Source organism: Hippocampus comes, unplaced genomic scaffold (genome assembly GCF_001891065.2).
Source record: "Hippocampus comes isolate QL1 unplaced genomic scaffold, H_comes_QL1_v1.1 scaffold84, whole genome shotgun sequence".
In the NCBI taxonomy this organism is placed as follows: domain Eukaryota; kingdom Metazoa; phylum Chordata; class Actinopteri; order Syngnathiformes; family Syngnathidae; genus Hippocampus; species Hippocampus comes.
The window spans coordinates 612,796-625,792 of NW_017805144.1; the positions used below are offsets into that span (position 1 = coordinate 612,796).

The window sequence follows — 12,997 nt, forward strand, 5'->3', positions numbered from 1 at the left end:
AATGCCTACGAAGCACTGTTAGGCACATTGGTACAAACAATAGTCCCCCAGTCGGCCCTTTCGAAGGCGATGGGAGGCGCCCTCTCTTTCACCAGGGTGAACCCCAAGGAGCAGATGCCAAACTTCACGCCTCTCACCATGGGAAACTGTAGAGTGGAAGAGAGTCCGACGCCTCTTGAGAGGACTGGTTCAACACCTCTTGAGAGGCCTGGTACCAAAGGATGTGTGCAGAGGCGAGCCCGACTATATCAAGTGGAACTTCTCGTCCTCGGACACCAGTTCAGGCTCCTTTGTCAGAGAGGTGACGTTCCATGTCCTCCAGTCAGATTCTGTGGCTGGGGATTGGACGGCTAATGGCCCTGCCTTTGGCCACTGCCCAGTTCACACTGCACCCAACCCCCTTGTCTGCTCTCACAGGTTGTGAGCCCATGGGAACGGGGACCCACATGCTCATTTATGTCTGAGCCCAGTCGGGCCCCAAGGGTGGAGGCCTGGCCACCAGGGACTCGCCAATGAGCCCCATCTCCAGAGGGGGCCACCAGTGACTTGCATCTGGGCAAGAGAAAACGATTTCCTTTTATATTCATCATTGGGGCTCTGAGAACTGTACTTTGGTTCCTCATCTAGGACCTGTTTACCATGGGTGATACTGCCAGCGGCATAAAGCCCCGGGAAACCTAGCTCCTCGGATCCTTGAGAGACACAAATCCTTCAACCACGATAAAATAACGGCTCATAGAGGGAGTCGTACATTCAGTATTTATTAACGTGTACATTAATGCATTGCTCCCACTTGTCTCAGCAAGACTATCGCGGTAGGTTGAAGCCAATTGTGTATGATGGATAGAATAGTATTTATTGAATCTGTGATGTGTTGGATTGTGTTGGACAATTTGCTGTCATGGGGTTTGTGATTGCTATTACCTTTTTAATCTATGCATAATTCTCACAAGAATTATTCAATGGGTTAGTGTGTGGGCCTTTTTGATATATTTGCACTTATCACTCACTGCGCTTTGTCCTTTCACCTCAGCCTTGTTTCACCTTTTTCACCCAGAATATATTTATTAGATAGGTAAAGAATCAATGTGTGAATTCATGGAAGATGGCCCACTGTAATTGTAAAGTCAGGCAGGATCAAAATGTTGAACCTATCCATCCATCCATCCATCCATCCATCCATCACTGTAATTGTAAAGTCAGGCAGGATCAAAATGGTGAACCTATCCATCCATCCATCCATCCATTTTTTTAACCCGCTGATCCTGACAAGGGTCACGGGCATGTTGGAGCCTATCCTAGCTGTCTTCGGGCAGGGTGGGTTACACCCTAAACTGGTTGCCAGCCAATCACCGGGCACACAACCTGGGGACAATTTAGAGTGTTCAATCAACCAGAATACCCAGAGAAAACCCACACAGCCACAGGGAGAACAGACAAACTCAACACAGGGAGGCCAGGGCCTGGAATCGAACCCTGCACCTCTGCGCTGTGAGGCCGACATGCTAACCAGCTGAGCACTGCGCCACCCGCTGTCTTTCATTTTGAACAGAAATTATGATTTCCAACTGACTTGAACCTGTGTATATCGAATATTTGAGCCTCATCATCCGGCTTCTCTGTCTAGCGGAAGGCGGAAGGTTCACATTGACGAAGGCCCCAGTTCCAACTGAATAATGAGAGCCCCAAAACATGTTGCCACCACCATTCTTGACTTTTTGTATGGTGATTCTCGAGGATTTATCCTCATGTCACTATGCCTTTTATGCTCTGGTTTTACAGTCATCATTACAGGATGGACTCTTTTTGGGAAAGTGAAGCAGCAGTGTTGAACTTTCTTCATTTGTAGACAAGCTGTCTTACCATGGACTAATTAATTGAGGAATTTAAGAAACTCTCGTGACCCTTCCCAGCTTCACAAGTTATCAGTTCTTCACAAGGTATTCTTAGAGTAGGTTTAAGGATTCTTTTTTTTTTTCTTCCTTAAACCTAATTGATCCATGAGTAGACAAGATGAACATCATAACGCTATGTATTCTTACAGTGCCATGTGTGAGGAATGCTTCTGCTGCATGATATTTTTTTCGACTAAAGCAGGGCACCTTTCATCAACACCTCCAATCTCAACACGTTGATCTAGCTTGGCTGAGATAAGACTCGGATTAGCACTTAGGTAATTACTCAGCCTCTAGGTTCAATAAAAACATGAAAACATGTATCAGTAATTTTATGTGTGGTATGAGTTTCAGAAGATTAAGCTTTTCTATTGTTATAACTTAGATGAAGATCAGATCACAATTTATGACCAATGTATGTATATATCCAGTAATTCCAAAGGGTTCATGTACTTTTTGTTGCAACTGTGTATTTAATAAAAAAACTGTCATCAACCACATAGGAATGATATTACAAATATTATTAAATCTAAATGCAGTGTCATCTTTAATAATTGGATACTGTGTAACTCACATTTGAAAATGAGCAAGAATGATATTACAAATATTATTACATCTAAATGCAGTGTCATCTTTAATAATTGGATAATGTGTAACTCACATTCGAAAATGAGCAACTGGACCGTGGTTTTTTTGATTACCGTAGAAACCGACAGATGCACTGAGCTACAATAAAATTAGTTTGTTGTTACGCTGACCTGGTTGTGTTGACCTTGTCTCTGTGATTTGTGTGTATTTGTGTATGGTACTCTGTGCATGTCTGTGTGTGCAGACAAATAAAGCGTGTAAGCTTGGTCAACTAGAAAAGCAACACAGCCTGTGCCACAACAGCTCCATAAAAATCAGAAGTGTACAGGTGCTCCAAGTTTAAAAAGGGACACCTGGAAATTTTTTGTGGAAACATTTAATTACAACGGGCACAAAATGCGAATTTGCTGCCATTCAATATAAATTTGTAGCTCTCGACTGAACAGTTAGGTCAAGGCCGTATCTCACTGAGCGACGAAGGTTTGCAAGTGTGTGTGCACATAGCAAATGTTCACTGTTTCTAACAAATGTTTGCCAGACATTCTCAAACAGTTTTAATGGTTGCAAACAGTTTTTCTTGCCGCCTGCAAATTTTGAACAGGTTCAAAATTTCTTTGCAACAAGAAAAACTGAGACCATTAAAATTGTTGGCAACATCTTTGCATCGTGTCATTTTTGCTGGCTAAAAATCACAGTACGATACTAGTACCTGTACTTGGTGCAATATTAATGGAAGATAAACTAGATCGGGGATATACTTGGGTTTCAACTCCCTGATATTTTTGCCTGTTTATTTTTCATTTAAATTTTTCTGACCCGTTGCTCAGCTCATTTAGCCCATCGCGCCTCTCATTCACACAGTTACAAAGTCAAACTTTCTTGGTCCCTTTCAGGATCCTTTAAATTAAGCATCACATTTTACCCTGGAAAGCCCAAAGACAGGCTTTTACACACAAGTACAAAGGGGCACTTTGGGAATCAAGGGGCACTTTGGGAATCAAGAGGCAAATGGGCATGTGCCAAGGCACACAGAGCCCCCGCCGCACATCCCCACACAACATCACCCCCATCGTCTGACGAAATATCGGGAGCACATCCATGAAGTAAAAGCTGTTGCCACTGTTGTCCTATCGACTCTTTGGGGATTAATACCGAGTTATCCACAAACGAATCATATTGTTGTTTGATGACAAGATTACAAGCTTAACGTGTTATTTGCAACCCAAGCCTTGTTGAAGACTGCAAATGCCAAACTGTTCTCATGAGTTCCTTGCCTGACATGCACTTGAAGCAGACGTTTTCCAAACTAATGCTGTTCAATTATAATGCAGCAGTTGATTTATTCTCAACCATCGTCTACAATGCAACAATAGATAAAGACAGAGTACTATTGATTCCCCAGTATACTTGGATATCCTTGTGTAGATGACTGAAGAATAGCTGGCATTCTGTGATCATTCTTTCACTTTTGACCTCACTGCAGACTTTTGATAGGAAGTACAAATTGCATTAAAAAAAAGTTTGGATTTTCCAAACAGCCATTCCAGCTTTGTACAGCCGGGTGAAAGAGGACATTCTGATCTCATTTTACTTCAGATAGTATCTGGTTGTATGTGCTCTGGTAATCTTTGTTGAAGTGCAATTGTTTTTTTATGGCCCCTGAGTCATTTTTTGTTGTGGTGTCCTCACTGTTGTTGTTAACTTTTGATCCAATGAATTGTTTGGGATAAGGAAATCACCAGTGCATCCTTCTACTTAAATGTCCTTACGTTCAAAGAATCACTGTTGTGTGAACTTTTTACATTTTCTATAAATTTCACCTGCAAGCCAAATATCCCTTTTTGTGAGTAGTGTTAGGCCTAGTTGTCATATAGTCATATAGTCAAAAAGATTTATATTTTTCCACTTCACCTGCCACCCAATAAATCTACTGGTACTAAATTTAATATTCAATAATGAATGTTGCTTATATTGTCTCCATAGTGTGGATAACCATTTTAATAACCGGTTTAGAATGTACTCCCATACTCCAACCACTACCCCCTCCTTTCAAGAAGAAAATGGTTGCACCCTACCGCGCAAACTGCCCAATCGTCATGGCAGTTGTCTCATGCCATGCTTAAACTGAACAATTTTCACAGTCTCAGACTAAAAACTGGAAGTCATAAGTAAGTTTTGGAGATGTGCGACGTATCTGTGCGCTCCAGTCAACTCAATGGTTTCATGTATTTACATTAAATGACACAAAGCACAAAAAATTGAAGATAATTTGTCTTTTAAATGAGAAGAAAAGAATAATGACTTGTTTAAACATTGTTTATATTAATGTAATAAGGGGTTTGCTAATGAGAAAATGCTTGCAATATCATATGTTATTATGGATTGCATGTAACAATTTGAAATTTTGGTTTGCATTTGAGCAAGCATCATGGAGCTTGACATGCTTGATTTGCTTTCGCGGGCCACATAAAATTATGTGGCGGGCCAGATCTGGCCCCCGGGCCTTGATTTTGACACGTGTTCTAAGCTATTCTAGCTAGTTAGCTACACACAGACTCAGCTGTGTATGTAGGCCATCATACAACCTCTTTATGCCTTTACAGATACACAGAGCCCCACACTTATGCGCCGAAAACACACGTGCGCATTGTCCATATACATACAGTACAGTCTGCAACTGTAGTTTTTTCTAACTCTCTGTCTCTGTCCGTTCACAGGTCAGCAGTGTGACTGACCGAGAGAAGTATCAAGTCTGTCAAGAGTGGTGAGACCGGCCAATCAGAGGAGGAGAAATGTTGAGGCAAGGTGGCCATTTGGCCCTGGCATTGATGTCATTGCAGCTGCTGCTATGGCACGAATCTGTGACAATTGAAGTGCCGCAAGATCGTAAGTGACTCAGCAATCACTTGACTCAATTTAACCAAACCTGAATCTATTTTCTTCAAATTTTGTTCCGATCTTGAACAAAGTTACATGAATTGTCATTTTAATAAACCCTTCAGATACAGCTGAAAAGGATGCATAATGAAATCAGATGTGGGTTTTTTATATGTGCGCAAATCATTTATAATTAACATATATGTTTGGAAATAAAAATTATTTTTATTTCCAAACATTTCTATAGATACCACTACAAATGGAGTTATAAAGTTTAACAAATTACACAGTGATGGCACACGACTCTATTTTAACCCTTTCAGGCACACGGTTACTACAGTTACGGTTACTTTTTCAAGATTTCATCTCAAAATGCTTTGCACTGTTTAGAGGGGATCATTTGTCTAAAAGAAATATTTCACAGGAGGTAAAATCATTGAAAAAAGTTTGAGAACCACCGGTGCAGATTACTGCAGAATCAGTAGACATCTATTTGACTTTCACAATATAGTACCGTGTCACTTTAAATGGCTCACTGTTTTGTTGTTTAAACACGCAGATACTTGCATACACAAGGTCCATCTGCAAGCACCACACACACCCATAACTTTAAAATACCTGCCCTGAATGGTGCTAAATGTAATTCCATTTTACATTGAAGTATATTTTTACACAGCGAGCTCTTGGACACCTGCTTTACATATCAAATGAGCACATGCACCCCCGATGGTTTCTTTTCAGTGTGCCTAACCTCTTGACCCAAGGCTTACGATGCGCTATTGATCTGAAAGCAAAGTCATTCACACAAACATTTGCTCATTTACTTTGCAATAAAATTACTTTTTTTTCTACATATTCACAGAATATTTTGAGAGTTCTATTCTTTGTAAACTAGATTTCCTTCTACAGTAGAACTCCTCTACAACGAAATCATGTTTGCAGCAAGAAATTTTTCACAACAGGGAACTTTTCACTATAGCAAATTTTATCTCAGACGTAAACACAAACACACGCAAAAAACGTGTATGTGTACTTTTAATTTTTATTCCAATAGCGCATAAGTATGAGCATACACTTATTTGACACTTCATATAGCCAGCATAGAAAGAAAAAAGGGAAAGCAATTGCAAAATTTACGATCAGCATTCACTTGCACTTACATCAATTTCTTGCATGTCTTTTACTTTGCTTCCTCCATCTTTCATATTTATTGCTTGTATCCTATCTTCAAGTGTTAAAGCTTTTGTTTTCTTAACTCCTTGTGAAGAACCTTGGTCTGCAAAGATCCGTTTTGTAGCCATTTTATACCAAGCAATGCAACGTTCGTGCTGTGTCTGAAACTACGAGTGACATTTCTAACCACGTGCTAACAATAACAAATACTTCCTATATTACTGCGCATGTGTAAGCCAGTGTGGTGGTTGCTGTTGCCGTTTCCGAGCTAAGCAGTAGCGGTGGCTGTGGCAGGCTGAGGTTGGATTTGACTTGTTTTCGTTGTAGTGAACCTTATTGCGAGGCAAAGGTGGAGAAAAGGATTTCGTATTATGCAACAGGGGGACTTTTCATTGTAGGGAGAAGCAGAAAACAGGGAATGGCTTTAATGCATGAAGATTTTTTTACACTAGGGGGTATATTTGCACATGTAGGTTTCGTTGTAGAGGAGTTTCACTGTATAACTGAAAGGTTTTTGGTGGCTATTACTGAACAGCATTTCTCAGAAATAACTAGCAAAACTAAAAATATTTCTTTTTGCTCCAAGAAAATGTACTTTAGCTATAATATTCATTGCACTGCAGAACTTTAAAAAATGAAAGTTGAGTCGATTTTGTCATTACTCACCTTTGCAATGCAAATGATCATATTCTTGCATTTCGAAATGGTCCCTCCTGCTCGATCTGCATGCGAATCACATTTGTTTAGCTGTGTACAGATTACTGGAGTCATTAGACTCAGGGAAGAGAACCACCACATCACTTCATTATGTCTCCTTATCTTCTTCCTAGAGAATTACACTCTTGACAAGTGATGATCTGTGCTTTCTATAGATCCCTGCAGGACACAGTTGCACACAAACCCGCGTATAGATTATGTTTGCATGCAGTCAATATTCAAGTTAAGGTTAAAAATTCTGGTTTCTGAAACATTCAGAACTACCCGCGTGAGTGCTCAGAAATACCCCCGTATTTGAATAACCCTTATTTAAATGGCGATGCACGCACAATGCTGTGATGCAAATGGGCATAATTTCCGCTTCTTACTTTCTACCATCAATCAAACAGATTACATCCATGTCACTCGCCACGAGAATAAAGCAGCTAGTTTCCTCCTTGCTCTCTGAGTTACACCATGATTGTTTACGTCTGCTTGTGGTTATTAGGCGAGTTGCGCACCAGATGTACGGCCTTGTACATTTTTTGCCGGAGAGACAGAAATAATGTGAAAACACTGCAGAGAAATAAATGGATTCCATTTAGGCTCGCATAGGGAGTGGAAACGTAAGACGGCCGCCGCCGGCTTCACTTTCCGCTACGGCGTGTAGCATCGCTGCTGATTTCCGTGCATGCAAGTACTTCCTGTTCTACAAAGACCAGGATTCCTTGAAAAATAGAGCTAGTGCAGAATACAAACCAATGCCTCGTTCAAAGGAGGTAACCCAAATGCGTTTATATGACCCTATATTAGGTTTTTGACCATAATCCGTTCCAGAAGGCTGTTTGAAAAGCGATTTGTTCGAAATCCGAAACTTATTTTATTAGCCCATGATTAGGGGCTAGCTAATACACTATGCAGAAATAACAAAAAAACAGTCAGATTTACGTAAATCACAACAAACACGTCTGCTCACAATGAACGTTATACTTCCTCGTGTAAGGAAGCCGAGAGGAGTCGAGTGGTGTATTTGGGTTTGCTCAGTTTGGTCGAAAACTGGTTTTCGGTCTTAATCCGACGGGTAAAAAAATCTCGAAATTTCTGGTCGAAATCTGATTTGGTCAATAACAGAGACGTTTGAAAACTGAGGTTTGACTGTATTAGGGTTAGAAAATTTATAATCCGGAAGTCTTATTCGAGTAAGAGCATATTCGGGTTAAAAACCCGAATACTGCCACTATTGAGGTTTCAAAAGGGTTATTGATAACTACATGTAAAGATAGTCTATCTCTTTCCCTTGTTCGACTGCAAGCCTGAGATGTTACTAAGTGCATAGGAGACTTGTAGACAAAGGATGCATAGAGGTGCACACAATTATGTGAATGTCATTTAGCAACACAAACACAAGGGCCTGCAAGTTGCTTCCTCAATTGATCTTGGCCTAATCTTAAATTACCAGAGAATATTTTGTATGGTACTGTGCATTTTACACTGCACTGTATTTAAGGTTAAAAAAACCCCAAACAAACAAGGAATTGTCAAATCAGAACCTGCATGGTAAAGAATTCTGTTTTACTCCGAAGACATTAAAAGTGCAACAGCACAAAATCAGCCCTGATTGTAATCTTGCATTCATGTTATTTAATGTCTGCTGTGTATAAAGGACTCACCTGGTTTGTGTTTTCTTTCTTTTTGCTCATCATGTGAAAACTATGAACAGGTAAGTTATGTGTCCTGATGTTACTTTAATGTACCAGAAACCCATGTAGTTGTAGAGCATGTAACAATATGCTAATGTTGTAGAATGGATAAAATAGCCAAATATGGTAATGTAATATAGACGATACTAATGTGTGCATGTGTGTATAATATATGGTTATTAATAACATTTTTACAATTTGCCCCCCAATTTCTTTCTCCCTGTTGCTTTACGTTGGACTAACAGCAAAGATCCTGGCAGACCGTAAGTCTTTTGTGTTAACGTGTTAATCTTTCACACTCACATTTTATGAATCCTCTCCTATGTTGTCTACAAGCCCGGGCAACCTGCTGTCAGAAACATTACGGTCTACGTATTTGTGACAACCCTGCTTTGAAAGGATGGGAGTCATTAATTTAATACTGAAACTGGGTCAGATCAACCCGGACAACAAATTAGTGCTTTAATTTAATGAGATGTTTGGATTTTAGGCGGGCGATTAATATTACATCAGAACATGCTTATTTCCGGCTCTTTCTAGATAATCATATATTTCAGTTTCAGTAGAATGCAGGCACGTCGCCAGGTTTTTTTTCTCTTCCAGGGGTAAGATTAGGCTTGACCAATATAACCTATCGTGCATGTAACTGAAAGACTCACTCCCCTCCCTGCCCTCAACAAGACACACGGGAAACAGCTGCCACACAAACATGGGAACAAGAATTGTATTGAAACAGAATGGCTACTTGTGAACTTTTTAATGTTTCAACATATAAATAAATAAATACATTGGGGGTGGCTGGAGGGGTGATGCACAGATTTTGACAGGGCTTAACCTCTCGCCCCCATGTAGCACCGTGCATGGTAGAGAGTCCTCATCTGAATTCTACAAAGTAGTTTGAAAAAACATGTTTTTGCTGAGTTCCCGGGCATCTTTTCCCATCGCTCATACTGTACATATTCACTTCACATTTGACATTGGACATTATGCAAAACGTGGGTATGGCATGCCACGTGCATAAAAAGTATTCAGGAAGCAGAAGAATCGTAAGTAGAATATGCATCCCATTTGAAGAATGTGGCTTTTAGCTGGTATGTGTCATTATATTTCAGTCTTGCTTTGTAGCACAACTAACCATATCTTATAAATACTCAGATGGTTGCCATGACAGTATACAAAACATGCACACTAAAAAAATGTGGTCTTGATGGATGAGTTTAGCTATCAAGTTTCTTTAAAAAAATAAATAAAGAAAGAAAAGCATTTTCTAATGGTAGGCAAGAATTCAGTCCACTTTTACAGTCTCTCTCTCTCTCTCTCGATAGTGTTATTGTGCATAGGTGTGTGTGTGTGTGTTAATTTGTTGTGGTTTAAAAGGGCTGAGTGAGCTAGAAAAGCAAATGGCAAAGCCATGTTGGCGCTGTTTAGTGAGAGGGGGTTGTCTTCAGTAAGACATTAAATATGTATAGTGCACTGAAAACAGCTGGAGGTGGACAGGATGGTATGTACATTTATATCAGGCTGTACAACACTGAGTTTGGTATATCACATACAAATTGGTATTTATTTATGTGTTTATTTATTTATTTATGTATTCGTTTGTTTGTTTATTTATATACAAATACATACAATTTATACGTATATACTTGTACGTCCTCCGACCAGGGTCCGGAAACACTCAGCAGAATGTATCAACGTATGCCAATAAAATTAGGGACACATGCCAACACTAGACATAAAGGTCCAGTGAAACATGAATATATTTTATCTCAGTTTCATTTGTAATGGGTCAAATCACTGCAGAATTACCTCAGGGCATGTTTGTGTGAAGCAAGTTCGTGACTTGTGCTTATTATACTTAACAGAGAACCAACAGATTCCCACGAGCACAGGTTCAGACTGTCAACAATAGCATTTATCCAAAGTATTTGAACAGATGCATTTGTGAAAGGAGTGTGTGTGTGTGTCGATGTAGCAATGCAACCACACTCCTGTTTCTTTTCTTCCTTCAGTGAGACAGCCCCCTACTATAACCAAACAGTCGGTGAAGGACTACATTGTTGACCCCAGAGATAACATCATCATTGAGTGTGAAGCCAAGGGCAACCCGGTGCCAACGTAAGGAATGCACCCATGCATGGACGCACGCACACACACACACACACACACACACACACACACACACACACACACACACACACACACACACACACACACACACACACTGTTTCAATTGGTTACATCAGCAGTGGGACAGGACAGTGGCACATTGTTTATTTGGGCTACTTGGCTGTGGATAAGGGACATACTTGCACACACATCCTGCAATTATCCATCCATCCATCCATCCATCCATCCATCCATCCATCCATCCATCCATCCATCTATCCAGTCATCCATCTGTTCATGGGGCAGCAGTTTAAGCCCAGACTTCCCTTTCGCCAGCCATTTCATCCAACTCTTCCAGGGGAATCCCGAGGTGCTCCCAGGCCAACCAGGAAACAATCTCTCCAGCATGTCCTGAGTTGTCTCGGGCCATCTGCCCGGGGAGACGTGCCCGGAACACATTATCTCACGCGTCTTAACCACATGCCCGAGCCATCTTATGAGCAGGAGAAGCGGCTCTCCTCTGAGCCTCTCCTGGATGAGTGAGTTTCTCCTCTATAGGGGTGGGCGGGGGGAGACCAGACAACCTGTCGAGGAAAATCATTTCTTCCACTGTTATCGATGATCTTGTTCTTTGAGTTACAACCCACATTTTTTTTTACCAGAGGTGAGAGTCGCAATGTAGATTGACTGATAAATCCAGAGCTTGATCTTCCAGCTCAGTTCCTTCTTTCAACACGAAAGACCGATGACAGAGTCAGCATCACTGCAGACACTGTACCAATCTGCTTTGTCCATCTCCTGCTCTATTTTTCTCTCAATCGTGAACAAGACCTCAAGATATTTGGACTCTTATGCTCGGTACAGGATTTCATCTCTGACCTGGAGAGGGCTCACCACCCTTTTCCAAATGAGGACCATGGCCTCAGCTGTGGAGGTGCTGATTTTCATCCAACCTGTTTCTGAGCCGTGCTTTTTCTGGTCCCTCAGCTCGGACTTGGTTGCCCTGGGTGACCCTGCCAGGGGCATCAAGCAGCAGACAACTCAGCTCCCAGAGTCATTGGTACACACAAATCCCCATGAGGAAAAAAGTGTAGTTACTTGACATTTGATTTGTACCCAACGTGGCTCTCTCCTTGCTGCCACAACTATTGTGCTAAAATAATGCTGCAAGTTGACTGATTCATGCACATTAAACATTGAGCATCAGGGATCATTACACACTTCACTCACAAACATTTTTATACAACTTTAACTTTTTTAGTTGGCTGCACAAACACAAAATTTTGTCACACCGTTTTTTTGGGTGGGAAGAGCATGACCAGATTTACTGATGCATAGTCGTCTCAACTGGCATAACATACTTTTGTAGGATGTAAAGATTGACAGTAGCTGAAGATATATTTGCGAAATATTTTATTGTAACAATAGCTTTGTTTGCAACAAGCAGATGAAAAATATCAATTATTTTAAAAAGGTGACAAAAAATGAAACACTACCATGGTAAAAACTTCAAACATCAGTAAAAATCAGTGAAATAATAGCTGACAACCAAACATCTTTAAATTTATTTGTATTGGTTCAAAAGAAAAATGCCAAATTTGAATACGCTAGAAAAATATAGTTAGAAGATTTTTAAACACTTTATAATATTTGTTCATTATTTAAGCCTTTGGGGAATATAAAACCTCATTGAACATTTGACATCCCAACCACTCGGCTATAGGTGGTTTGATTTGGTCATATGACATCAGTGACTTGATGGACAAAATTAAGAAAGGTAATTTAAGACTATTGTGACTGGATTTGCCTTGGGCGGCACGATGGACAACTGGTTTGCACGTCCCCCTCACAGTGCAGAGGTGCAGGATTTGATTCCGGCTCTGGCTTTCCTGTGTGGAGTTTGCATGTTCTCCCCGTGCCTGCGTGGATTTTCTCCGGGTACTCCGGTTTCCTCCCACA

General features: G+C 40.6%; 1 protein-coding gene across 17 annotated transcripts in view; it reads left to right on the forward strand.

The window, feature by feature from the left end:
* nfasca (neurofascin homolog (chicken) a) overlaps nt 1-12,997 on the forward strand; it is a 123,419-nt gene that overhangs the window by 59,682 nt on the left and 50,740 nt on the right. For 16 of the 17 annotated variants that reach the window (XR_002167999.1, XR_002167998.1, XM_019867633.1 and 13 more), the window contains exons 3-5: nt 5,201-5,369; nt 9,175-9,192; nt 10,942-11,047. Coding sequence is in view for 15 of the 17 variants with exons in the window: in XM_019867633.1 (XP_019723192.1) it covers nt 5,276-5,369; nt 9,175-9,192; nt 10,942-11,047 (218 nt within the window). In the remaining 2 variants the exon portion in view is untranslated. The remainder of the gene's footprint in view (nt 1-5,200; nt 5,370-9,174; nt 9,193-10,941; nt 11,048-12,997) is intronic. The other variant, XM_019867635.1, reaches the window with a different exon arrangement.